The 27,212-nt window shown below is 42.4% G+C and overlaps 2 protein-coding genes across 3 annotated transcripts in view; one reads left to right on the top strand and one right to left on the bottom strand.

Moving 5' to 3' along the window:
* On the top strand, positions 1-26,934 carry FBXL5 (F-box and leucine rich repeat protein 5). 2 transcript variants are annotated; one of them, XM_081021528.1, is made up of 11 exons: positions 1-214; positions 4,543-4,758; positions 6,397-6,492; positions 8,700-8,895; positions 9,976-10,158; positions 11,708-11,833; positions 15,395-15,543; positions 15,752-15,834; positions 16,284-17,009; positions 18,687-18,835; positions 26,120-26,934. In XM_081021528.1, exons 1-11 carry the CDS (start codon positions 131-133, stop codon positions 26,194-26,196), a joined length of 2,085 nt encoding a protein of 694 aa, XP_080877654.1. In that variant the 5' UTR covers positions 1-130; the 3' UTR covers positions 26,197-26,934. The 2 variants fall into 2 exon arrangements, with proteins under 2 accessions (XP_080877654.1, XP_080877655.1); XM_081021529.1 differs by having other exon boundaries at positions 3-214; positions 8,700-8,889.
* The window catches only part of CC2D2A (coiled-coil and C2 domain containing 2A), a 63,211-nt gene continuing 62,720 nt past the window's right edge, over positions 26,722-27,212 (bottom strand). The window contains exon 37 of the mRNA XM_081021492.1: positions 26,722-27,129. Within this exon, the coding sequence (XP_080877618.1) occupies positions 27,087-27,129 (43 nt within the window). The 3' untranslated portion in view covers positions 26,722-27,086. The remainder of the gene's footprint in view (positions 27,130-27,212) is intronic.

The following is a 27,212-nucleotide window of genomic DNA, read 5'->3' as shown; positions in this document are numbered from 1 at the left end:
CGCACGTGACTCGGCGGGTGGAAGCGGGGCGCAGGCGCAGAAGGGGCAGCGTCTCCGGCCGCGGCTGCCGAGCGAGAGCGCCTGGTCTCTCTCTCTCTCTGTCTCTCTCTATATATATGGGGGAGAGAAGATGGCTCCCTTCCCTGAGGAGGTGGATGTTTTCACGGCCCCGCACTGGCGGATGAAGCAGCTCGTCGGGCTTTATTGTGACAAGGTAGGAGGCGGGAGGGGGAGGTTTCTGAGGGGGCGACGCGCCGGGCGCAGCCGTGAGGGGGGGGCGAGGTGGTCGCGCGCCCCTCGTTACGTGAGGCGCCGAGACACGCCCCTCGGCCCCCTCGGGCCTCGCTCGGCCGGCGCTCGTTTGCTGCGTGAGAGGGGATGCGCGCGCACCCTCGGGGGAGCCGGAGGGGAGAGGGGCGCCTGCGCAGCTGCCACCGCCTGGCGCGCGCCGTGACTCCTCTCGGCCACCGTCGTCCGCACAGTTGTTTTCACCCCCCCCCCAGCGCCGCCTTCCTCCGCTTGCAGGTTTCCCCTCTTTCTTCCCCGGTTTTTCTGCGCTTGGCTGCGAACCCCTTTCCCTCGCAGGGCTCTGTCGCCGGCTGCGCTTCCTTCCCGATATTAGCGGAGACGTGACGCAGCTTCTCCGCTGGTGGTGGGGTTTTGTATCTCGGATGAGGCCTTCTCGCCACACGTGTGCACGCACGCACGCACGCACGTGTGTTCCTGGCTTAAGAATCTTTTCCAAAGGCAGCCCCCCCCCCCAACGAAGCGCGGCCAAAGTGCCTGAGGCGCCGACTTTCCCTCCTCCACTGCGATTCCCAGCTATGCTGCTACATGAGGGCAGAAACTCTGTAGAAGACATTATTGGACTTTTGATGACATGAACCATGCGTGTCGAATATGGACAAAGAAAAGCTCGTTCAGAAATCCAAATGTCAAAAAAATAGATGTTTTTTGCGCCTCCGGGGTTGAATTCTCCTAGAGTTACAGTGCCTGCTGTGACTGTAGAGACATTGGCATTTCTTTTCTCTGTGTTTCTCCCAGCAGTCCTTCCTCCTCCGGTCACTGCTGCGGATGAACAAGGATTCCCACATGATGAGGTTAATGTTTCCAGCCTTCATGTCACATTTGCAATGCAGAGTTGGTGTGTCAGCAGGCGCAACTTAAAGGCAGATTTTTCTCTCCCTGTATCATTTTAGAGTGCACGTTCCTTGAAGCAGGTGTCTTTGCTTTTTAAGTTGGCAGCTTAACAAGTAAAGGAGAGCAAGGAAATGCAGAGATCGCAGGGGCCCAAGATAATGTATTGCTCAATGTATTTTGGTTATTACAGCTTCCTGATGGCATGTTTGGCTTGACCCAGTCAGTTTAGCCAATGATCAGGGGTTATGGGAGTTGTAATCCCAACAAGCTTTAAAAGCTCAAGGTTGAAGCAAGGTGGTCAAGCACACTCTGTAAAATAGGCAGTCCCACACTGAATGGGGAACATAACTGATTTACCTGGCAGCTGCACACCCCTCTTCACTCAAAAGTAATTTGCAACTACAGTGGTACCTCTGGATATGAACGGGATCCGTTCCAGAGCCCTGTTCGCATCTAGAAGCAAACGTAACTAGCAACGGCACATCTGCGCACGCACACGTCGCTTTTCGCCGCTTTTGGGCATGCGCGTGACATCATTTTGACCGTCTGCGCATGCGCAAGCGGCCAAACCCGGAGGTAACGTGCTCCGTTACTTCCAGGTTGCCATGGAGCACAACTCGAACGCGCTCAACCCGAAGCACAATCAACCCGAGGTATGACTATACAATTTTTGTTAGCAGTTTTTTCCACATAGCAATGCAGGTTTTGATTATTCAGTGTGTTCATGTGCCTTTATTTCAAGTTGCCAGTAAAGAATAACTTAAAACAATATAAACTGTAGGTTTCAGGTGGGTACTATCAAACTGTAGGGCAGGGCACATTCCAGGCTAGCAAGGCTTAGTTTTTCACTAGATTCCTGAGGCCTAGTAAGTGGAGAGAGGTAAAAAATACAGGTACTTAGAATTAAATCTCGGTCCGTGAGCGGTTTTTTTGAACCAGAACTGAATTGAACTCACACACCAATACACAAATATCCATTTCTGTGTACGCCTCTTCTCCACCCTTCTTCATGTCAGTAGCATAATTGTTGCCATTGTTAATTATCTGGGAGTAAGAAAGACTTGATCTATTTCAGGTCACTCCCACATGTACAGGTATATCCTGATCTACCTCCCCACACCCTGCCCCTGCTCTACTACAGGAAAGCCTTTGTAGAAAAGAGCAGCTCAGGGTAAACATTATTTGCAATTTAATTTTTTTTTTAGGTGAGGGGCCATTTTACTTGGCCATATGAATGTCAAATACACAGAATTTACTGAATATGATCACATGTAGTGTGTGTTGCTATAGTACAGCTCTCAACCCCCAGAGCCCACTTGAGATGACTGAAAAATATTGAGGCCCAACAAGATGGTGGTGCAGGGCAAATGGTGGCAGATGGAAGCGAGGTTTAACAAAATCAACATGCAGTTATGGACATCATTTCCCACTGATATTTAATCCAACTTTTGAATTTGCTTTTTTTTGTCACATTTCCTTGTGGCAAGAAGTTCCATAGATCAGCTTTTCTCAGGCTAAGTACAGACATTTTCTCTGAAGGGACTGTGACTCAGCCTCTGTGTTTTAGGTAGAACTTCCTGATCCAGAAGCTTCTAGTAGAAGCATTTTCTTCAGCCATGGGTATTTCATTTTGTTTTTGTTTGTAGACAGGCGTCACTGTCAAAATATTATGATACTGTAGTTAGAAGTTAACATGGTGTACTGGTCATATTTACACTATTATTTTGGTATTATATGAAAAGTGTCTGTGGGAAACTTGATCTAAATTAGTGGTTTAAATTTGCCTCCCCCCCCCTTGGTGTTTTAAATCACCACCTTGCCCCTGCACTATCCTCTTAAGTTATGTCGTTTGTTGCTGCCAGTACTAAGGTCACTATCAATGTGGGTTGATATTTTCCTTTGTTTTCCTTTGAGTCATTTGATGGAATATGGGAGTGGAAAGAAGAGAGGAGGAGGAGGTCCTCTGAAATTCTTAGTCTTTAATTAGTGCCTTTGCGGGGCTTACACAGTTATGTCAGAACATGCTACATAATCTCTGCAATAAACCTTTGACCTTAATTGTGTTGTTTGCAATTTGCGAAAGGATTTCTCTCTCTTCTTTTTCTCCCTCACCCAGTGTGGGTGCCATTTGAGAAACAAGAGTGCTGGATACTAGTGGCAGAGTTGGCATTGATCCCTACTTTGGGGGTCCCAAGGCGGGAAGAAGTCTTTGTTATCTGGCCAGATGTTCCTGGTCTGGGTGATGAGGTTTGCCTGGATGTTGCCTCTGTGGTTGTTCTGGGGCTTGTCCTTTGACTCTGGTTGGGAACACTGATACCTCAGAATAGACCATAGTCACATATTTCTAGTGTAGAAGGATGGTTGCCAACTTATTGTAAAAGAGCATCATCCTGGGCTATACTCCTGAGTGTAGGAACTGAATTCCTTGAACTTCTTTTTCAAGACATTTCATTTTCTGCCTTCATTGGTGCTAACATTATAGCCTCACTGGCACATCTTAGAGAGTGAGCTGAATGTGGTATCTTTCCTAAGCTAATGATTGAGTCTGTCCTGGATGTGTGGCGATGCCTAGAGAGGGATGAAGCATCCAGCCTCATCTGTTCCAGTATTCTGTCCTTGTATTGTGGGATGACCTCTGTTGAGAGTCAAAGGATGCCAGAGACTGGATATCCCAAGACACTTCATCTGTTGTGGAGAGTGTCTGTGACAAAATGAATTTGCAGTCCATAGTTGAGGGTCACTGATGGTTCCTTCAGCCTAGTGGGAGTAGTGTGTGTGTGTGTATGAAAAGTCTCTGAACCTCAGCACTGAATGACAGCACAACCCTAAAAGCACTTTAAAAGCTTGTGCTCTTACCAGATTTATGAGCAAAACCTTTTTTTCTATAATTACAACAAAAATAATGTTAATAATAATAATTTATTTATTTATACCCCGCCGATCTGGCTGGGTTTCCCCAGCCACTCTGGGCGGCTTCCAACAAAATATTAAAATACAATAGTCTGTTAAACATTAAAAGCTTGCCTAAACAAGACTGCCTTCAGATGTCTTCTAAAAGTCTGGTAGTTGTTTTTCTCTTTGACATCTGGTGGGAGGGTGTTCCACAGGGCGGGTGCCACTACCGAGAAAGCCCTTTACATTTACTACTGAAGTTAAAACTGAGGTTTTGCTATATTTGCCATATGTTAAAATAACTTTCCAGGACTTTTTACCTGTAGTAATAATGTGTTGTCAGGCAGGTTTTGTTTTGTTCTTAATCAGAGTTAGAAACACCTGTGGTGGGGAGGGGAAACAGATTTGACCAGGAAAGTGGGATGGTGTCAAATACCTTTTTAGAGGATAACATGATTTACTGAGTATTAGCCCAGAAAAAACTGATTATTTTTTGTTTCTTCCCATCAGCTTTCTAAGACCAACTTCTCCAACAACAATGACTTCCGGGCTCTCCTCCAATCCCTATATGCTACTTTTAAGGAATTCAAAATGCATGAACAAATTGAAAATGAATACATAATTGGATTACTTCAGCAACGCAGCCGGACTGTGTATAATGTACACTCAGACAATAAACTCTCAGAAATGCTGAGCCTCTTTGAGAAAGGGTTGAAGAATGTGAAGGTGAGCTTTCAGAAAGAAGAGTGTTTGGTTTCTGGGTGGTACAATGCAAAATCACATTTCTGAGATGATGTGTGAATTTGTGCAATCTCAGCGTAGTTCTGGTTCCACAAGGCTGGTTGAATATATGCTTGCTTAGAAAGAAGCCATGCTACGCTTAGTGGGGCTTATTTCTTGTAAGTGTGCTTTAGAATTTCCAGCTTAGTCATAACTTTATTGCGCATCCTTGACTCCTCCAGGTAGAAGGGAAGCTCTCTAAAAATATGGTTTACTTCCTAGCAAGCAGCTGCTTTTTGTTGAGAGCAGTTTGGGCGATGTCAGCAGCTGACACTTCTGGCAGTGTGACATGCCTGAATAACACACCTTATAAAACAGGAGTCACATGGGATGTGGATGCATAAGAACATCATAGCTTTAAGATTTGATGGGTGGGGAATCTTTTACAGTTGGAGGGCTATGTTCCATCTTGACCACCCCTCTTGGGGGTCGTATGCCATTGGCAGGAGAGGCTAATTCTGGAGTATGTGATTAAAGTGTCCATGGGCACACCATGCGCTTTCTCCTCTGCACCACCAGAATGCACATATAGCACACTCCTCACACATATATGTATGCAGATTCTTACTCTTTCTTCCCTCCACCACACTAGGGTGGAAAAATAGCTGCATGGAGGGGTGTGTGTGATCTTCATAGGTATTAGTTAGGAAGGGGAAGTTTAAGCCTTCCTTTCCTTGCTGTACTTTCTTTAAAGATAGCCAATTTTCCCAAGTGGCAGTTAGCATTGAAAACAGCCCTCCATTAGCACCAGTAGAAGGCTTTTTTCCTCAAGCCTTATTCTGGCATGAGGGATTCACAGCACAAAGAGGGCAAGCACATCCCTCCCCAGATGCAAGCCCTGCCTGATTCTTCCCTTCCAAAATTAGACTTGAAAAGCCCCCCTAGGTTTTTTTTTGAAAAACCCTCAAACTTGTCTGGGAGGAGAAGGGGGTTCTGCAGACTGAATGGAGGGGCTGCATCTGACCCCTGGACTGCCAGTTTCTGACCCCTTTAAATGTATAGGTATATCAGAGAGACCCATGAGTTTATAGGCTTCTGACTCACTGTGTGTTATCTTTACAAAGTGGCATATGTAGTTACTTTTCCATGCTTGTGACATGTCAGACGGTAATCCTTTTAATCTTTTCATTTGTTGAATTCTACTGGTACCACTGCTAGTTTTCAATGCCTGTTAAGTACTTAAATTATATAATGAAATACTCCCAAAATCTGGTCACCTACCAAGTTCTTTAAAATTAATCTTAAGCATCATCTGGGGAATTATTTCAAAATCTACCTTACTGTAATTAGACATCCTGACAACAAGTGTTTACATTTGCACTAAAATAATAGCATTTTAGAAATGAAATGCTAACATATTTTATATAAGTTGGTCTCTGGGCATCTGTTTTAAGACATCTGATGAAGAGGTGTGTTGTTTTTTATGGCTTGAACTTACTTTGGAAACTAACACAAACCAATTGGTATTTCAATATTGCTTCATATTTAATTTTAAGGATTTTAGAACTTAACAATTTCTAACAATTGATCGTAAGTGTTCAAATGGCACAAATGCTTAGTAATGGTATTTTTTATCATTCTCAGAATGAATATGAACAACTAAACTATGCGAAACAGCTAAAGGAGAGGCTTGAAGCTTTTACCAGGGATTTTCTTCCTCACATGAAAGAAGAGGAGGAGGTGAGCTGTACTAGGAAATGGTTTCTGGCCATTACGTTCGATTGTACCCAGTGAATGGATGGGAATTGGATGGTTAATTAAGCTTCAGAATGCCATGTGTCCAAGCAGGCTTTAGATGTGCTTTTTGAACAGGAGGCATATTTACTTTGTGGCAAATGCTTGAAGCTTTAAGAGCAGTTGGTGTTGTGCGGATTTTGCTATTCAAAGCAAATAAAAAAGGGGGGGAGCCTCATTGTATTATCCTAAGTGACTCTTTCGATTCTGACTGTAGTAGTCAAGAGCCTTTAGTCTTAGATTTGAGTGTCCTCCTCAAAAGACAAAACTGGTCTGCTGCCAAAAATGGCAAGCTCACGTCTGCTTCTCTTCTTTTCCATTTTCTGCAAGGATATTTGGAGCACAGTGCCATCAGTATGTTGAGGACACACAGCTCTCTCTCTCTCTCCATTCTGTCACTTTTTTTCGGGAAAGGCTGTGAAGGTGGACCAGTGTCTGGAAGCCGTGATGGGATAGAGAGGGACTAATAAACTAAGGCGGAATTCTGATAAGATGGAGGTGTTGTGGTTCAGTAGTTCCCGGGTCTAGGAATTGGATGTACAACCTGTTTTCAGTAGGGTTATACCCCACTGAATGAACAGGTTCATAGTCTGGTAGTACTCTTGGGTTCCAATTTGTCACTGGAGTCTCAAATAGCTTCCATGGCTGGGAGTTCTTATGCCCAGCCTAGGCTTGTTCATCAGCTTTTCCTGAATCAGGATAGCCTGCCTGGCCTCAGTTGTCCGTGCTCTGGTGACCTCACACCTGGGCTACTGTTATGTGCTCTATGTATAGCTGCCCTTGGAGACCGCAACTAGTGCAGAATGCAGTTGTTAGGTTGGTAAGTATGACAGCCCAATGGGACCAGTACCTGGATCACTACACGACTGTCATTGAGCTGCCAGACCCAGTTCAAGAATAGTTTGAGCATTTGTTGTTGTTGATGAGTCGTTTAGTCATGTCCGACTCTTCGTGACCCCATGGACCAGAGCACGCCAGGCCCTCCTGTCTTCCACTGCCTCCCGCAGTTTGGTCAAACTCATGCTGGTAGCTTCGAGAACACTATCCAACCATCTCATCCTCTGTCGTCCCCTTCTCCTTGTGCCCTCCATCTTTCCCAGCATCAGGGTCTTTTCCAGGGAGTCTTCTCATGAGGTGGCCAAAATCTTGGAGCCTCAGCTTCATGATCTGTCCTTCCAGTGAGCACCCAGGGCTGATTTCCTTAAGAATGGAGAGGTTTGATCTTCTTGCAGTCCATGGGAGTCTCCTCCAGTGCCATAATTCAAAAGCATCAATTCTTCGGCTATCAGCCTTATTTATGGTCCAGCTTTCACTTCCAGTTTGAGCATACAGTGCCTTAAATGGCTTGGAACCCAATTACCTAAAAGAGCACCTTCCCCAGGCCATACAACCAGCAGGGGAGGCTCTGCTGGTGGTGTCTCCACTGGGGGTTGCCGAGTTAGCAGTGACCTGTGGCAGGGCCTTCACACATTGTAGGGGGTTGGACCAAATGACCCTTGGGTGCCTTCCAACTCTACAATTCTATGATTCTATGTCTCAATTTTTATGAGTTATTGTCTGTCCAGGTTCTAATCTGCAAAAGAACCTGCAGAGCTTGGTGATATATCAATACATAGTCTGAAACTGGTTGGAAGTTCAGATTGTGATAATGGCTTCAGAATTTTTGAGCTAGCAATATATTGCACATCTCCGTTTGCTCCCTAGCTGCTGCCAGCAAAGCATATTTCACCCCTGGGCGCCCAGTGCTCGCTCGCTCCCTCTGTAGTCCAGTTGCCGGAATTGGCAGAGGGCGCCCAAGAACCTGGGCACCTGTCTGCCTACACCTTCGTTGGAGCAAGCGGGTTGCCTCATTTCTCCTGGTCGTGCTTCCTGCTTGCTCCCTCCCTCCTCAGTCCAGTCTCACCCATCCTTTTTCAGACATCATGATGTATTGCTATATTGCGATGGTTCGCTGGTGATATTTCATGTTAAAAACCAGATATTGCCCAGCCCTACTGCAGCTAATCCTATGTGTATCTTGTTTCTCATCCTTGTATGTGTATCATATGTGTTTGATGATCTTAGACAGAGAAAGTTAAATGTAGTATTTCAAAAACAAGAGCAAGTTGGAACAATTGGGTTATTCAAAAAGTGACGTTTGTTGTGTATCTTAGGTTTTCCAGCCAATGTTGATGGAATATTTTACTTATGAGGAATTGAAGGACATAAAAAAGAAAGTAATTGCGCAACACTGCTCCCAGAAGGAAGCTGCAGCAGAAATACGTAAAGGTATTAGTCTCTGGAATCAAGCCGAGGAACTGCAGAAAGCTTTTAAATATTCTGTGGATGAAAAAGCAGATCAAGGTGAAGGTAACCTTTTATTTGTAGCAATCTTCTGAATTTCTCAGCTGGTTTTCTAGAAAATAATGTCACATAACTCCATGGCACTTAAAATTATGTTCTTGCAACTTGTAGAGCTTTTGATGTAGGTTACAGTTACTTTCGGTCTCTTTAGTGATCTTGTCTCTGTTATACTCATTGGTCAGTCTTACTCATTGAAACATTTTTCGTATCCTAAACTGCGCATTTTCACCCCAGACTAGCTTTCATTTTCTGATTGAAGGTAGTGCTGAATAATAATAATACTACTACTACTGCAGAGTAGAGTCCTGTAGGAAACTATCTGGGTTGCCAAAACAAGTAGCAGCAGTGATTTGATGAGCTTGCTTGAAAATAGCAGCATTTATTTCCAAGTACATCTTTTACTTTGTGGTATAGAGATTAATAAGGAACACCTGCAGGATGGTAAGAAAAGGTTGGGAAATATTCTAAAATGGGTTGGTTATGTTTTTATTTTGAATTATGTCTATGGTGGTTTAATATTCTGATTTTATCCTGTGAACCACCCTGAGACCTGCAGGTATAGGGCTGTATATAAATTTAATAAAATAATAAAAATAAATAAAAACACAATGATTTTGTCCTGCATGCTTCTTTGGTTTTGGATGAAGTGGCTAATATGAAAGCCCATTAGATAACTGGCAACAAAGAAATCAAGACTTTAAAAAGTGATGGCTGAATTGACACTAGAGAGCTTGGGAAGTAACATTTAGGCTTCAATCCAGGACAGCTGAGTGTGCTTATGTTTGTTGGCTTTTCATTAGTTATACTTGTTTAATTGCTTAATGTTTGTGCAATTTAGTAGCAGTTGAGTTTGGGGTATTATTTATGTTTGTTATTCTTTTGGGAAAGGATGTCAACACTCAGTGCTGCGGCTCTGAGAAGGAGATGTAAAAGTTGATGGGCTCTGCCCCTCTCCCCATTTATACATGCTGTCTGCTTTGCTTTTCTGCCACAGCTTCAGTGATGATTTTTTTATTGTAGATTCTAAACAGAACAATACTCTTCAAGCCACTGCCAAAATACTGAATGTATTCCCATATATTTCAGAAACCGAAGAAAAAGGGCAAACCACCAATATTGTTGATCTTCCTTCTGAGGTTGTGCTGACTATTTTTAGTTACCTTAGCCCTCAGGAGTTGTGTCGATGCAGTCAAGTAAATAGCAAATGGTCTCAGTTGGCTAAAACTGGATCTCTTTGGAAACATCTTTACCCCGTGCACTGGGCCAGAGGTAAGTGGCTGAAATTCCCAGCTCTTTAGAAGCTTAGATTACCATCCATTTATGTGTAAAAGAAAAGCCATTAAGGAAGAAGGTATATAATTTCTGAGATCAAGCACTGTAAATGTAAATTACTCTTTTTATGGCATATCTATATTATTTGGCTAGTGTATACTTGTGAATAGCCCTACATTGACCCGTTACTGCTGATATACTACATACAAGACAGACAGAATTAATTAATTATGTTCAGTCTTAGTTATTTTAAATCACCAAGTTAAGACTGGGCTTAGAATTATTTGTCTTGTATCTAACACATTTAGGGTGGCTAACTTGTGGCCCTCCAGCAGAAATTGTTGGATTCAACTTTCAGGGATGATGGGTGCTGTAGTCATACTATATCTGGAGGGCACCTGATTAGCCACACCTATATTACAAGATTCCTGCCCAGCTAGCAGTTTGAAAGCACGTCAAGTGCAAATAGATGAATAGGTACTGCTCTGGCTGGAAGCTTAACGGCGTTTCTGTGCACTGCTCTGGTTCATCAGAAGCAGCTTAGTCATGACCCGGAAGCTGTCTGTGGACAAACGCCGGCTCCCTCGGCCTATAGAACGAGATGAGTGTGCAACCCCAGAGTCGTCCGCGACTGGACCTAATGGTCAGGGGTACCTTTACCTTTACCTTTACCTATATTACAAGATAATATCACCAAAGCAACTATCTGTAAACAAACAATAAACATCCATAAAAATGGCAAAAGTAGTTTCCTTCTCAAATAGGTTTTATCATAAACAATTGCAAATGCAGTAAAGAGTGCAGTAAGGAGATTAAAATAAGTGTTTCAGTGCTCATTTCTTCTCTTTCCAAAATACAGTCATACCTTGGAAGTCGAACGGAATCCATTCCGGAAGTCCGTTCAACTTCCAAAACGTTTGGAAACCAATGAGTGGCTTCTGATTGGCTGCAGGAAGCTCCTGCAGCCAATTGGAAGCCCCGTCAGACGTTTGGCTTCCCAAAGAACGTTCACAAACCAGAACAGTCACTTCGGGATTGCGGCGTTCAGGCGCCAAAACATTTGGAAACTAAGCTATTCTAAAACCAAGGTACGACTAGATTTTATTTTGAACAACTGCAATTGCAGTAATAAAGAGTCCACTTGTGATTAAAATTAAAGAAAAATTAAGGATTTTTAATTTTAATTTTCCTTATTCTACTTGTTAATTCAGTGCAATTCTATTACAACTGATTTTGACACCTCGATGACTAAGCTGTAGCAATAAACGCCTGATTACGGGAACGACATCCGAGCACTGAACCGCAGGTATGTTCTGAAAAGGGAGGGCCCTTTTCAGAACAGGAGAGGGGAGATACCAATTCTACATGTGCTACTTTCCCAGTCTCCAAGGATTAAGGACAAGGAGAGCAACATGCATGTTCTTTGTAACACCATTGTGTTTTCTGCTGGCTGACACTTCTTAAAAGAGCCTACTCCTTCCTGATATGTGTGGGTAATTCAAAGGTTTCTGTAACATAATTAAATGCTTTCTTGTTGGCTACTTAGGAGACTGGTCCAGTGGCCCACCTGGTGATCTTGATACAGATCCTGATGAAGAATGGGTAAAAAACAGAAAAGATGAAAGCTGTGCTTTTCAGGAATGGGATGAAGATGCTGATATAGATGAGTCTGGTAAGTTAAGGGGTGAACTGTATATCTTCCCTTTACAGTTTTGTCTTGGGTCGTCTAGTGTGCAATGGAACCCTGGGGTGCCTTGAATGATGGTCACAGGTGCCATGGGCGACACTGGCCTCTGTCCCTCTTTTCTTCCCTCTCTCCTCTGATGCCTTCTTGCGTTCCTGCCTCCCGAAGGATTGCACAGCTGTTGTAGCAGCCCTGGCTGCAAGCTTCCCAGGCAAATGGTGCCTCTGGGACTGGTCAGGGGTGTGGCTTCCCAGGTCCCTGAGGGGCAGTGGGAGGAGGCAGCTCTCTTTGGAGCGGAGGGGGGGCAGCTCAGAAACCAGGGGCGGCAGCTGTGGCTGCCCAGAAGACTCCCAAGAGGAGAGAGGAGGCTAAGGGAACACTCCACAAGGGAGGGTGTTCGGAAAAGGGCGAGAGGCTGCCAGCTCTGCAGGGAAGGGGTGACATAACGGGGCTCCTGAGCTCCACAGGGGTGCTGTACAAAGTGTAGTTGGTCAAGGGAGCCAAAGCTTGAAAACCTCATCTAGAGTATGATACTTGCCAAGGATACCTTGAGAGCATGGCTTGTTTTTGCAGAGGAATAGGTCTGTGTGTCTGAGGGATGTAGACACTAGTCACCAAAAAAGCAAGTCACCCAACAGCAGGACACTTAAAGGGGCTATTCTTTGTTGATATTTATTAGTACTGCTGGTCTTTTTGACTGATGTTTAGAGTTAAGTAAGCATACTTCGAATCCCCGCGGCGGGGTGCGCTCCCGTCGTTCGGTCCCAGCGCCTGCCAACCTAGCAGTTCGAAAGCACCCCTGGGTGCAAGTAGATAAATAGGGACCGCTTACCAGCGGGAAGGTAAACGGCGTTCCGTGTGCTGCGCTGGCACGCCAGATGCAGCTTGTCACGCTGGCCACGTGACCCGGAAGTGTCTGCGGACAGCGCTGGTTCCCGGCCTATAGAGTGAGATGAGCGCACAACCCTAGAGTCTGTCAAGACTGGCCCGTACGGACAGGGGTACCTTTACCTTTACCTTTTTAAGCATACTTGTACACTTGTACATCTATATAATCTTGATTGTCATATTTCTCATAGTCAGTGCTCCTTTTCTGTCGGTTGAGTTGTGCTTGACACTTTTGTTAGAACTACCATGCCCGTCAAATTTAAGGCATAGTTTCCTTGATGTTTTGGGGAAAGCTTGGTTTGTATGTACAGGTGAAACTTGAAAAATTAGAATATTGTGGAAAAGTTCATTTATTTCAGTAACTCAACTTAAAAGGTGAAACTAATATATGAGATAGACTCATGACATGCAAAGCGAGATATGTCAAGCCTTTATTTGTTGAAATTGTGATGATTATGGTGTACAGCTGATAACAACCCCAAATTAACAATCTCAGAAAATTAGAATATTGTGAAAAGGTGCAGTAGCTATTCAATCCATAACACCTGCAATGGGTTCCTGAGCCTTTAAATGGTCTCTCAGTCTGGTTCAGTAGGAAGTACAATCATGGGGAAGTTGTGCAGAAAGCCATCATTGAGACCCTCCAAAAGGAGGGAACGCCTCAAAAGGTAATTGCAGAAGAAGTTGGATGTTCCCAAAGGGCTGTATCGAAGCACATTGATGGAAAGTTACGCGAAAGGGAAAAGTGTGGAAGAAAAAGGTGCACAAGCAGCAGGGATGACCGCAGCCTGGAGAGGATTGTCAGGAAAAGACCATTCAGACTTTCACAAGGAGTGGACTGAGGCTGGAGTTAGTGCATCAAGAGCCACCACACACAGACGGATCCTGGAGATGGGCTTCAAATGTCGTATTCCTCTTATCAAGCCACTCCTGAACAAGAAACAACGTCAGAAGCGTCTTACCTGGGCTAAAGAAAAAAAGAACTGGTCTGTTGCTCAGTGGTCCCAAGTCCTCCTTTCTGATGAGAGCAACTTTTGCATCTCATTTGGAAACCAAGGACCCAGAGTCGGGAGGAAGAATCAGGAGGCACACAATGCCAGATGCTTGAAGTCCAGTGTGAAGTTTCCACAGTCTGTGTTGATTTGGGGAGCCATGTCATCAGCTGGTGTTGGTCCACTGTGCTTCATTAAGTCCAGGGTCAACGCAGCCATCAACCCGGAGATTTTGGAGCACTTCATGCTTCCTTCCACAGACGAGCTTTATGGGGATGCTGACTTTATTTTCCAGCAGGACTTGGCACCTGCCCATACTGCCAAAAGTACCAAAACCTGGTTCAGTGCCCATGGGATTACTGTGCTTGATTGGCCGGCAAACTCGCCTGACCTGAACCCCATAGAGAATCCATGGGGCATTGCCAAGAGAAAGATGAGAGACATGAGACCAAGCAATGCAGAAGAGCTGAAGGCTGCTATTGAAGCATCCTGGTCTTCCATAACACCTCAGCAGTGCCACAGGCTGATAGCATCCATGCCACGCCGCAGTGAGGCAGTAATTGATGCAAAAGGGGCCCAAACCAAGTACTGAGTACATATGCATGCTTCTACTTCTCAGAGGTCCAATATTGCTCTATTTGAAATCCTTGTTTTGCTGATTTCATTTAATATTCTAATTTTCTGAGATTGTTAATTTTGCGTTTTCATCAGCTGTACGCCATAATCATCACAATTATAACAAATAAAGGCTTGACATATTTCGCTTTGCATGTCATGAGTCTTATCTCATATATTAGTTTCACCTTTTAAGTTGAATTACTGAAATAAATGAACTTTTCCACGATATTCTAATTTTTGGGGTTTCACCTGTATATGGTAAGTTAGCGTCAGGATAGAAAACTACCGTATTTTTCGCCCCATAGGACGCACCGCCCTATAGGACGCACCTAGTTTTTCCCCCCCCCAGGCACGGGGCTGGCGCAGGGGAAGCCTGAGCTTCCCCCGACCCCAGCCCCCAGAACAGCCTGCTATCCGCAAGCCTAGGGAGCCGCGCCGATCTCCCCAGGCTTGCGGACAGCTGTGCGAAGCCCGGGTGCGCTGAAGAGCGCGCCCGAGGCTTTGAAATGCAGGCAGCTGTGCGCAACCCTCCGGAGCCCGGTGTGGCTTGGCGCCAGGCTCCAGAGGGTCGTGCAGGCAGCTCTGCGCGACCCTCCTGAGGCCAGCGCGGCTTGGCGCCGGGCTCCGGAGGGTTGCGCAGAGCTTCCTGAAGCCTGGAGAGCGAGAGCCTCTCGCTCTCCAGGCTTCAGCGAAAGCCTGTATACACCCCATAGGACGCACCCACATTTCCCCTTCATTTTTGGAGGGGAAATGTGGGTCCTATAGGGCAAAAAATACGGTACTTTTGCTCAGTGTCAGATTAAGATGGTTGACACCATAACTACGGTAACTTTCATTGCTCTGAAGGCTGACCTCTTGTGGTGGTTGGCAAAACATGCAGGGAGATGCTCTGCATCTGGAATTTGTCCTTTTGACTAAAGTACTTAGGCTGCAGCTTTTATTATACTAATTAGCTTTTGATATATAGATGTTTTTAAAATTAATATATTTGCATACTTTGTATATATGTCCATTTTTTATTCTTAAATTTGTCCTTTGATCCCTTTTATAGAAGAAAATTCAGAAGAATCCTTGGCTATCAGCATTATTCAAAAAGAAAAGGACTTTCTTCAGGGCTTAATTCACCATGTTCTCCCACGTGTAGGCACCTCAGTGAAAACAATTGTGCTCGCATACAGCTCAGCCATATCTAACAAAATGGTACAGTATACATAATGAATACATCTGGGGAATCTGTAAAGAATAATAAGGGTGCTTAAGTGGGTGTTTTTCAATAAAATAATCTCTTTGTTGCTTTTCTGCCTGCTCTTTACTCAAGGTGGATTAACAGTATAAAGACAGCAATATAATCTCTGACACAATTTTTATTGCAACCATAAACTGATACTCCATTTTCTTTTAAACCTAGGTCAGACAGATCTTAGAACTCTGTCCTAACTTGGAGCATCTTGATCTCACTCAAACTGATATTTCTGATTCCGCATTTGAAAGGTTGGTAATCCTTTGGGGTGTCTGTTGCTTACTTTGCCATTGGTAAATTACCAACAGTATAGTAATTACTAGAGCCTTGATTATGTGAACTGTTTTTGGCAGGGAGAAATGTTAGTTTTGGAAGTTGTTACGTATCATACGCTACCTGCAGAATGAGGAAAAAGAGTTAGACAAGGGTTATTATTCTGTCTAAGACACTACATTCCATTGCTCCTGTCTCTGATAACGTGTAAGTCTTTTGCTTCTGCGGCACATTGTTTCTGCAGAACAGACCAGCAATACTTAGGCATTTTGCTATTAATCCTTAACTGATTTCTTTTAGTATTTTATGCATTTAGGGTTGAACATTCATTGATCCGAATATGACTACTTTATCTGCAATAGCTTGAATATGCTGGTTGGGACAATAACGAAATATTGGTTAACAAATATGTTAATATTTGTTTCAGTTGGTCTTGGGTTGGTTGCTGCCAGAATCTCCGGCATCTTGATCTCTCTGGATGTGAGAGAATCACAGATGTGGCTGTAAAAAAGATTTCCAGAGCCTTGGGAGTTTTGTCACCCAATGAAGCAGGATCTCTGAAAAGTTGTCAAAACAGGAATGGAAAAACTGTGTGGAAAAACAAAGACATTGCCATGCAGGCCAGCAAAAAGAATTGTAGTTTGCATGATATTGCAAATGAAAATTTGATTAAAGGAGAAGGAAATGAAAGCCATTGGATTGCACCTGTCAGATCAGAGAGCTTTAACTCTGCCTATATCTGGATGTTAGATGCGGAAGATCTGGCAGATATTGAAGATGCTGCTGAGTGGAAACACAGAAATATTGAAGGAGTTTGTGTGGTAGAACCTTCATCAAATTTCACTTGTTCTGCAACATGCTGCAGCAAAGACATTTTTGGACTAAGGACTAGTATTTGCTGGCAGCAGCACTGTGCTCCTACTGCCTTGACCTACTGCGGTCACTCTTTCTGTTGTGCTGGGACAGCTTTAAGAACTATTCAGGCACTCCCAGGATCCTCTGCACTATCTAAACATGCACCAAGGACTAGTAAACAGTCAGAGGGGAAAGACTTTGCATACTTCAGGAGTGCAAAATCAGACCATGAGACAGCGCGAGTTCTTCAGTTCCTCAGTCTGTCAGGATGTTACCAGATAACAGACCACGGTCTTAGGTATGTAGCCTCTTTGAAACCCCTGCCAAAATCCATTAATGCCATTTAAAAAACAACACAAAATCATATTGTTATCTCATCATTACTTAGCCACTGAATCTGGTGGTAATGCATTGACGATTGGAGGTGGAGAAGTGCTTTGCCCAAAGCAGATGTGATTATTCCTCTCCTCCCTGCCTTTGAGTTCACATTCCTCTTTTTTGAATTTTTCTTTCTCTTAGACTACAATCCTCTGTAAAGTTTTTTCTTCCAAAATCCGGGGTGGGGAGCGGAGCTTTATTTTCTAAAAAAACCCCCAACCATACACTTTCTCCCTTCTGGTGTCTCCTTGCCCCCCCCCTAGGTATATCTGAAGACAATAAAAGAAAGCATGTTTGTCATTGGGAAGAAAGCTCCCAACCAAACACTGGATGCTAATCTCTCCCTCCAACTCAGGATGACTTTAACTGCTCTTCCATCTCAACTGGATCTGGGCATTATCATGTTGCTGATATGTGCTCCCACTGGAGTTCCCATGACTACCATCTTCTATAATACATGAAACCAGTTTCTGGCTTGGAAATTGAAATAGCCTTTGGGATGGATGTGTGCGTCAACATTCACCAGACATTACAAGTTAGAACTACGCACATAAACTCAAGCGGTCTTCAAAAGAAGGGTTTTCTAGAACAGGAGTCAGCAACCTTTTCCACTGTCTCTCAGACCATGTGGTGGGCCAAACTATATTTTGAAAAAAAGATATGAATGAATTCTTGTACCCCACAAATAACCCAGAGATGCATTTAAAATAAAAGGACACATTCTATTCATGTAAAAACATGCTGATTCCCAGACCGTCCGCAGGCTGGATTTAGAAGGCGAATGGGCCGCATCTGGCCCCCGGGCCTTAGGTTGCCTACCCCTGTTCTAGAACATCTTGCCACCAGTTTAGACAGCTACATTCGTTCTGCTGGGATTCACTGTTAGATGTGACATAGCATGGGAGACATCCACTTAGAGTATGTGCAAAAGCTAACTTGAGAAGGGAGCATTGGTTCATTTACCTTGAATAGGCTTTCTAGATTGGCATAGGAAGACATCCGCTGCCTTACCCCTGTCTCTTAATAACTGCTGTCTACTCTCATGCACTTCAAGCCTCATCAGGTTGTCTTGATGCCAGGTTACTCCTTTTTTGTCATTACCATGGTCAATTTCTTTTGTGATCTAACTCTGATTTGTTTGCTTATTTACCTATCACTACTATGGAATCTCTGCTTTCCTCTAAGCTTGGTTACAGACAAAAGTCAAACGGGATCCTATATGACTGTAGTATCCCTACTTTACTCCATTGCCCATCTCTGTTCCTTGCATTTCATCCACTGTATTATCTATGGTAGGGCTGGGTGAGCAAAGTAGGTGTCTAATTCTTAGAAAGTTTTGTTTAAGTCTGAACAAACCATATATTCCAGCAGGGCCCTACACTAATAGTGGCAGTCTTGAATTCATTTTGCATGAAGCAGGGTAGTGTTTAATGAACTTTATGGCTGCTGTAATGAAGGTCGAGGAAAGAAATGCTCAAATATCAAAAGTCCTGAGTGGTTCAAATATATATATATCATCTTGCTAAAGAAGCAGAATTCTCCTGCTACCTGTTTGGTTCCTGGCATGGTCTTAATGTGCCTTTATTTTCCACATTAGGATGCTGACTCTGGGAGGTGGGCTCCCTCATCTAGAACACCTCAATCTCTCCGGTTGTCTGACTGTAACCGGTGCAGGCCTGCAGGATTTGGTGTCTGTATGCCCTTCTCTGAATCATGAACACTTTTACTACTGTGATAACATTAACGGTAATGTCTTTTGAATAAAGTACCTTTTAAAAGCATTAATATTTAACCCTTGGAATGTTCAGAATTTGAAGCCACTTCCTTTCTGTAGTTGTAGGTCCTCTGAGTTACGTTAGCCTTTCATTGTTAAAAGTTTAATGTGTCTATGAAGGCATAGATTTAAATATTACAAGTTCTTCTATACTGCCCGTTGTACCGTGTTAGCTGAAGAGAGCTAATTTTACCATTACTGAGGAAATTATCTGGCGGTTCAGAGGAAACTTACGTTAAATACCCTTTTGCCGATGAAGATTTGGATATCATCAGGCCTGTTGCGAAATTCGGTTTTATATCAGCGAGGACAAGACAGGCAATGGTGACAGTGATAGCCAGGGAATGAGTACTGATTATGATCTCTGGAATACAGATTTTAGCTGAAGGAGTGTTATTTTTAATGTAAATAAGTTTATAGGGAATTCTTAATTACATCTGCTTCTTTATGCGGTTGTGGCATATGTTGCTGTTGTTAACTTTGCTGTCTGGTGTTAGACCGCAATAAAGATTGATTGATTGATTGATACCATTCTAGACATAGAACAGGGAAGCATACTTGTGGTGGATCATTTAAAATCCCATTTCAGTGAAGTAACTGGCTCCACCTCTTGATAGCTCTCATTTTGATATAAAGAGATTACATTAGGATTGAAAAAGTTTGAATCAATTGAAAGAATAATGTTAATATGGAGTGTTGTGTATCTTGAGCAGTGTTCAAAACTCCCATTGTTCTAGCCACTTTTTGTGACAGGGAATATCATTAGTGTGAGCAGTTTCCAAGCTCTGGGCACAGTACTGCGCCTAAGATTTCAGATTAAAACTGCAGAGTGGAAGGCAAGGAGGACCTTTTTCTGCCTCCCCACTTCCAGCTACTCCCTGAAGACTGGAGAAGAGACCCTCTTAAGAATATTAGGGGAGTGGGCAGGGGAATGACTAGACCTTGTGAAAAATGAACATAGTATTTCAGCTGCATTTCATTCATTTTCAGCTTTGGATTCTTGTTATAGGAAAGCACACCTAGACATTCTGTTGTTGCACCCGTAACTTTGATTAAGGTGCCATTTAGCTCCTAGCTTTCATATCTCAGTTTCTAACACTGATCTTTAGCTCTTGAAAATGGATTGATTCCGTTTAACATTTGCTGCTAACTTCCTAACTATTGAAATGCCTTTGTTTTAATATGACAAAAGTCATGGTAGTGTACAAGGTTGAAATCCTATTAAGCCTAGCCTAGACCTCTGTGTTCTGTGGGAATCTTGTTGGCACAGGTACTTTGAGTGGTTTGTTTCACAGAAGAGGAGCTGTGATACTGGATTAGATATTGACATGAGACAACTCTCAAGCTAGTAGACCGCAACGTGCCGTATTTTTTGCTCTATAAGACTCACTTTTTCCCTCCTAAAAAGTAAGGGGAAATGTGTGTGCATCTTATGGAGTGAATGCAGGCTGCGCAGCTATCCCAGAAGCCAGAACAGCAAGAGGGATTGCTGCTTTCGCTGCGCAGCAATCCCTCTTCCTGTTCTGGCTTCTGAGATTCAGAATATTTTTTTTTTCGTTTTCCTCCTCCAAAAACTAGGTGCGTCTTGTGGTCTGGTGCGTCTTATAGAGCGAAAAATACGGTAATTTCCCCCTCCCAGGTCTGCCTCAGATAAGATTATTGGAACAAACTCTGAATCATCCTATTACTTCTGAACGTTTCACAAGGCTGTATCCGTATCTCTTCCAGTCGTGTTAGCTTTGTGCTCCTCTTTGAAGTTTTTCACAGCATAAATGGAGTTTTCTTTTTTTAATAATTTGTCCTTAGTGAACAGTGGATGCACGAATGGTTTGTCTTAAGGTAGCTATTGGAGGCTGCATTTTAGGTTGTATTTTAATCCTGTTTTTATACCTGATGTTAGCCGCCCTGAGCCCAATCTTGGTTGGGGAGGGCGGGGTATAAATAAAATTTATTATTATTATTATTAATTCATGAATAAAAGGAGTTTGGGGCAGTTGAAATTAGCCTAAGGAGCAGACTTACACCAACCCTTTCAGTAACAACAACAACAACAAATCCTCATTGCACAGTTTATTACCTCCCAAAAGATTATGCTGTTTGGCTGTTTCAGGAAAATAAGACTACAGTGGTGTCCCGCAAGACGAATGCCTCGCAAGACGAAAAACTTGCTAGACGAAAGGGTTTTGCGTTTTTTGAGTCGTTCCGCAAGATGAATTTCCCTATGGGCTTGCTTCGCAAGACGAAACGTCTTGCGAGTTCTTGCGAGTTTGTTTCCTTTTTCTTAAAGCTGCTAAGCCGTTAATAGCCGCTAAGCTGTTAATAGCCGCTAAGCCGCTAATAGCTGTGCTTCGCAAGACGAAAAAACCGCAAGACGAAGAGACTCGCGGAACGGATTAATTTCGTCTTGCGAGGCACCACTGTAATTTGTCCTAACTGGCTCAGTTGGAAACATCTTATGTTAGCTTATCTGCTATTGAGAGTGGCTTGCCCAGGTTTTGTTTTATTTTGTTCCTCTTGCATGGTACAACAGCGCATTTTGCCTTGCCGACAACCTAAAAGTCTAATTTAACGTGTGTAAGTGACCAAATGTCAGCCACTGAAAAATATTTCACCTTGGCTAATGTTTGAATAAACTGTAACTATTTTGCTGGCATCATCTTTAAGAGTAGATTGTGAAGAACTGCTATAATGGATAGCTCTTAACATAATATCTCTTCTCAAAATGTAAGTACTGGATGGTTCATGCCTTAACAAACATTTCCTTGTTTGGATGCTGTTTCCCTTTGGGATGGGTATATGGGTTTGTTCACTTTTAAGGAGGGGTCATAAGTGCTAAAGCCCTTCAGTGCCTTTAGGCTAGGCAACTATGGTATTCAGTTCCAGCTATGCCTTGCCCTTCATTTTTGGAAAGCCCATATATGCTGCAGCTTCTCACCTACCTGTTTTTCTTGCTGTATAAATAAATAAAGCGCCACACTGACTGCATACCTCCCTTATTTTCTCTGATGGTGTGTGCTCATGCTGCACTTACGACAAGGAAAGACAAGGAAAAGCAGATTCTGCTGGGGAAGAAATAATGCTATGATATCCAAATTTGCTTTGATAAGGACGAATAAGGCTGTGCTGTGGGTGTGATGCTCTTCTCAAGAGTGCAGAACAAGGTGATGGCAAAATGGGGGGGGGGGACCTCTCTTAGCTGTGTGTTGGAACCAGAGGTTATCATATGTACTTGATCTTCTGGGAAATGTGTTTCATTATTAGAAAATAAGTTCATAAACGAGCTCCAAGTTGTTGGATACAACAGGAAGTAAGTTGGTGAATGTGGTAGTGCACAGAAAATTGAAAGATAATTAACAGATTTATTCAAGTTAAATGGGTGGCACTGTGGTGTAAATCACTGAGCCTTGGGCTTGCCGGTTGGAAGGTCGGTGGTTCGAATCCCCGCAACGGGGTGAGCTCCCGTTGTTCAATCCCAGCTCCTGCCCCCCTAGCGGTTCAAAAGCACGTCAAGTGCAAGTAGATAAATAGGTAGCGCTCCGGTGGGAAGGTAAACGGCTTTTCCGTGCGCTGCTCTGGTTCGCCAGAAGGGGCTTAGTCATGCTGGCCACATGACCCGAAAAAACTGTCTGAGGACAAATGCTGGCTCCCTCGGCCACTAAAGCGAGATGAGTGCTGCAACCCCCAAGTCATCTGCGACTGGACTTAACTGTCAGGGGTCCTTTACCTTTCCCTTCCTTTCCCTTTACCCTAGTTTCAGTACTAATGGTGACAGTACCTTCTGAAAGAATTTTTCTATACTTAATCCAAGTTGTTAAATTTCTGTAAAGCTATAATAACACCAACTGCTAGTGCCCTACTACTCTCTGGCCCTTTAGTGGAAGATGTTAGACTTGACGGGCGACAGGAACAGGTCTTCCTTGGTCACACATTTTTTGAATGCCCTACCCCCAGATAGTACAATACGCGCTGTCATTGTTGACTTTTAAACAAGCTTTTATTTATAGTTTGACCTGAGTTAACCAATTGCTGTGTTTTATTATTACAGCTCACTTGAAGAGAGATGTGATATGGTTTTAATATGATGGTCTTATATAGTGCACTGTTGTGAATCTTGGTGTGCTGCCTTGTGACGGCAATGTGCCTGAAAAGCAGTTTAAACATTTGCAAATAAATAAAACAATTCCAGCTCTATAGTGTAGGGCTTTTGCATTCTCATAGTGAAAATGTGAAGCTAACTAGCCGAGCTGATGAGCTTCATAATACACCCTTTAAATTAGGTACTGCCAAACAGATGTCATCCTTTTCTGTGAAGTGTTAACATTTCCCCCTCCCAAAGTAAAAGGCTTGCTAAATGGCTTTTTTCTTTTTTGAATATGGAGATAATGATAACATTCCAAAAAAATATATATCTGTAACACTACCTTCTTACCTGTCTATATTCTTGCTGACAAGGTGTAAGTGCCAAAAAAAATCCCTCTCCTGATGGATGTATTCTGTAAGTTGAGAGTGACTAATTGGATACTACTACTCCATGAATCAAAAACAGGAACCAGTATCTCCTAGAAAGTTTTTTATAGTATACTTCAACAAAGTGTTTTGTGCAGGAGATTTCTTCTTTATTTAAATTTATTCATTCTAAAATTTCCTGTTTATTACTAAAGTGGTGATAAAACCATTCCTTAATAGAAAATATTCTGTTAAGCATACTTCCATCTTTTGACCTCTGAATTGTAACAGCTTCACAAAACAACCCTTAACTTCATTCCTTTAGCTAAATTGCCATTATGTTTAAATGGGGGGACTTATTTTTTTCTGTCACTTTCTTGTTAAAAGTTTATTTCCCTATTTAAAGTGCTTTTTAAAAGCCAAACATTTTATACCTCTAAGGGTATCCTTCTTACTCAAGTTTTTTTGCTGTTTTTCTAGATCCTATTTCTTGAAACATCTGTTTAGTTTTTTCATTTCATTTTATCACTTGTGAATTGGTATCGATTGGGTGAAAGAGATCATTCAGTTTTCCCCTGTTTATTGTTTTGCAGCAGCAAATAATTAAATTCTGCCTGCCCAGATTTTCCTAAACTTGTTAAAATTGTAGCTTGAATATAAGATTTGGGATTACTTACCTGGAAAATGATCCCACTGCATTTAATTAAACTTAATTCTGAGTTGGCATGTATAGAAGTGCACTGTCAGAGTACTTGGAAAACTAGCAAATAAAACACATTGAATATGATTTGTTGTGGTTGGTCTTAAAAAATGCTTCAGTCAACTAGGCTTTCATTCATGACCAAAGGTTTTTTAGTTAAGATTTGTGTTTTGGGGTGGGGGAAGATATATATTTAGTGTTGGACTCTCAGAGAAAAAGAAAATCATTCAACCCTTCCAGAAGCTAGCTAGTTTTCTTCTTGATCATGGAAATTCTTTAATTCTGAGTTTGGGGCGCAAAACCACAGTTTTTCTGATCTTCCAGCATTTACTGTATTTTTCTGTGTATGACACCCCCTATTTTTAGGGACTCAAAATTAAGAAAATGGAGGGAGATTGCCCCCGTGTATAAGACTATCCGCCCCTTTTAACATTATTTTTTAGTAAAAAACCCCCCCTAGACTTATACATGGAAAAGTATGGTCATGATTAGATGATGATACATAGCCTAACTTGAATGTATTTCTTAAAATTCTAATTCAGAATTGCTATTTCTCTAGTTTTGTCTCAGTAAATTTCACCTTCAAACTTCTTAAATTAAGGAACTGAGTATCCATCTAAGAACCAAACTGCATGTTGATTAATGTCACTCACACTTTTAAAAAGCATACTCAGCTTTGCTTTTCGAGGAAAACCAGTCGCACTCTCCCAGTCTGAAATGAGACACTGCCTTCATTTCTTGCCAAGAATACCTCCCTCTCCAGCTGCTTTTGCCCAAAGAGATGCTGTTTATTACAAGCACAAGGAGCAAATAGCAGGTTGGGAGATCAAATTTTGGCAGGAAACAAGTGTGGCGCTGGAACAGGACACTTTGCCTTCAATATAAAAACTGTAGTTTGGCCTTATGACAGGGCATGCAGAAAGAAAGAAAGAAAGACACATATCTTTATGAAAATTGGTCTGTTTAACCCAGGTACATGAAATAAATGATTTTACTTGCAGCCTTATAGAAGGCAAAGCACTGCTGATCGTTTCATATGATCCTAAAAACACATCTGTTTAGGCAAGCCTTTCCCTGATCTTATGACTTGGTTATTTTAACTGTTGCTGTTTAAATTGTTGTGCATTTTAATTACAAATGTGCATTTTAATTATGGATTTATTTTATAGTTGTAATCTGCTTAGAAGCCATTTTGACATATAATTAATTAATAATAGTATTCTGCTGTTACTTGAAGGTGCCCTTCAAATGAATCCTACAAGATGAATAGCCAGAAGTGTGTGTTCGGTGTATTTCCAGAATATTGAATTGTACTAACAAATGTTGGTTTCAGTAATGAAAGAGGTTCATTTCCCCCTTAACTGTTTTCAGGCATGTTATTATTTGTTAACACACCCTCACATACTTTTGATTATATAAAATACCCTGAGTATTGCAAGGAGACAGCAGGGTTGGTCTGGCCAGTTTCATGGCTTTAATTCATTAAGATGAATGTCCTGTGCCTGAAATAATGTAGGGCACCTGTTTTTAAATGCATACGTGGCTTTTGCCAATAGTGCAGTAATTTCACTGTTTATTAAAATTACTTGCAAATGAAGGTAAGTGATGGTTGCTGAAACTTGGTAAAACTTTGGTATGGGACTTTTAAAAAAATAAATTATAATCTTCGAGCCAGAACTCATCAGCGTATACATTTGGGAAACAGATAATCTATTCTGGAGGGTTTTTTAAAAATTAGGTGCTTTATCATTTCTTCCAAGTAAAATAGGTAGCTCATACAGGAGCTACATTTGTTAAGCCCAAGAAAGCTAACCTGGACCCTCCAGATGCTGCTGGACTTCAACACTTATCATCCCCAGCCAAGGATGATGGGTTTTGTAGTCTAGCACCTGGAAGGCCACAGCGCTGCTGTGAAGTCTGTTGGGCAAATAATATTTTGTATATTTAAATGTGGTATAATCAGTTGTATACCAGTAAGATATTACAACTGCAGTGTGAGACTTTGAATGAATATCAAATATCCCTTGATGAAAAAGGCTATGAATGGCTACTGCACAAGATGAACACCATCCCTTTTTCTTCCTTTCACATTTGTTCTGTCTTTACACAGGTCCTCACGCCGAAACCGCCAGTGGATGCCAGAACTTGCAGTGTGGTTTCAGAGCCTGCTGCCGCTCTGGTGAATGACCTGACTACTTTCCTTTTCAGTCTACTTCATTAGCTCAGCAGGCTTCCTTTCATGCACTTTACTTACAGTCCGCATCTTGTGTTAACAGTTCCCTTCTGAAGTGCAAATTGTAGGTCCTTTCTGCCCCATAATTCAGAGTCTTATAAGCAAACTGTGTAGGGTCACACCATTCTCACAATGTTTCACTCTGATTTCGGAAGGTGAGAGGTTTAATTCTTTGTGCCGTGAAACTTACTCAGATTGTTTTTGACACTTTCCCCCTAACGTTTGGCACTTAATATTTTTATTTTGTGTTTTGTGCTAAGCCCTTAAGATTATTATTTTTTAAGCTCATGCTTCAATATAAATATTAAATACATCTGGATAACAATATATATTGTTCAGTAGTGATTTCTCCCATAACTTCTGATCCCAGAATTGTCTTACTGCAGAATTACAGATACTTTGTCTTAGCACTGACTTCATATGTTATAAGCTTAAAGAACAGTACATGGAACATTCCCATCAGCATCTGAATTTGTTAGAGTCTGGATAAGTTAGCAAGCCAGTGACTGTTTGCCACATCTTTTTGTGGGCTTCACAAAGTATTTGCTTAACTGTAGTTGCATAGCAACCAGGACCCCCTGTATTGTCTATAGAAATTCATTAAAGACGCTGAATTCTGAAAGGGACTTTCCAAGAAGTGATTTCTCTGCTGTAAGAGCAACTGAAATAAATAAATTTTCAGCTTTAAGGAACTTGCTGGTCGTAATCTGCTCATTTGAATGGAGGGGAAGTTCAGTTGCATTGCAAAATAACAATATTGTTCCAGCAACTTGAAAGTTAAATGTGTTGGTAAACTTTTTAATGCAGTACGGCCACAACTTACATGTGTTTAACGTGTGCAATTTCAGCTTAACACAGTTGAAGGTTGGTTGAAATCACATAAATGCCTGGAAGGAAGACAGCTTCAAAGTTCTTTTAGCGCAGAGTTTTTTTGGGTGCAGAAAGCTTTTAAGCTCTCTGCTTTGCTTAT

Source organism: Podarcis pityusensis, assembly GCF_964106645.2.
Source record: "Podarcis pityusensis genome assembly, chromosome: 9".
In the NCBI taxonomy this organism is placed as follows: domain Eukaryota; kingdom Metazoa; phylum Chordata; class Lepidosauria; order Squamata; family Lacertidae; genus Podarcis; species Podarcis pityusensis.
The sequence above is the reverse complement of the archived record's forward strand: the minus strand, read 5'-3'. Positions and strand labels throughout refer to the sequence as shown.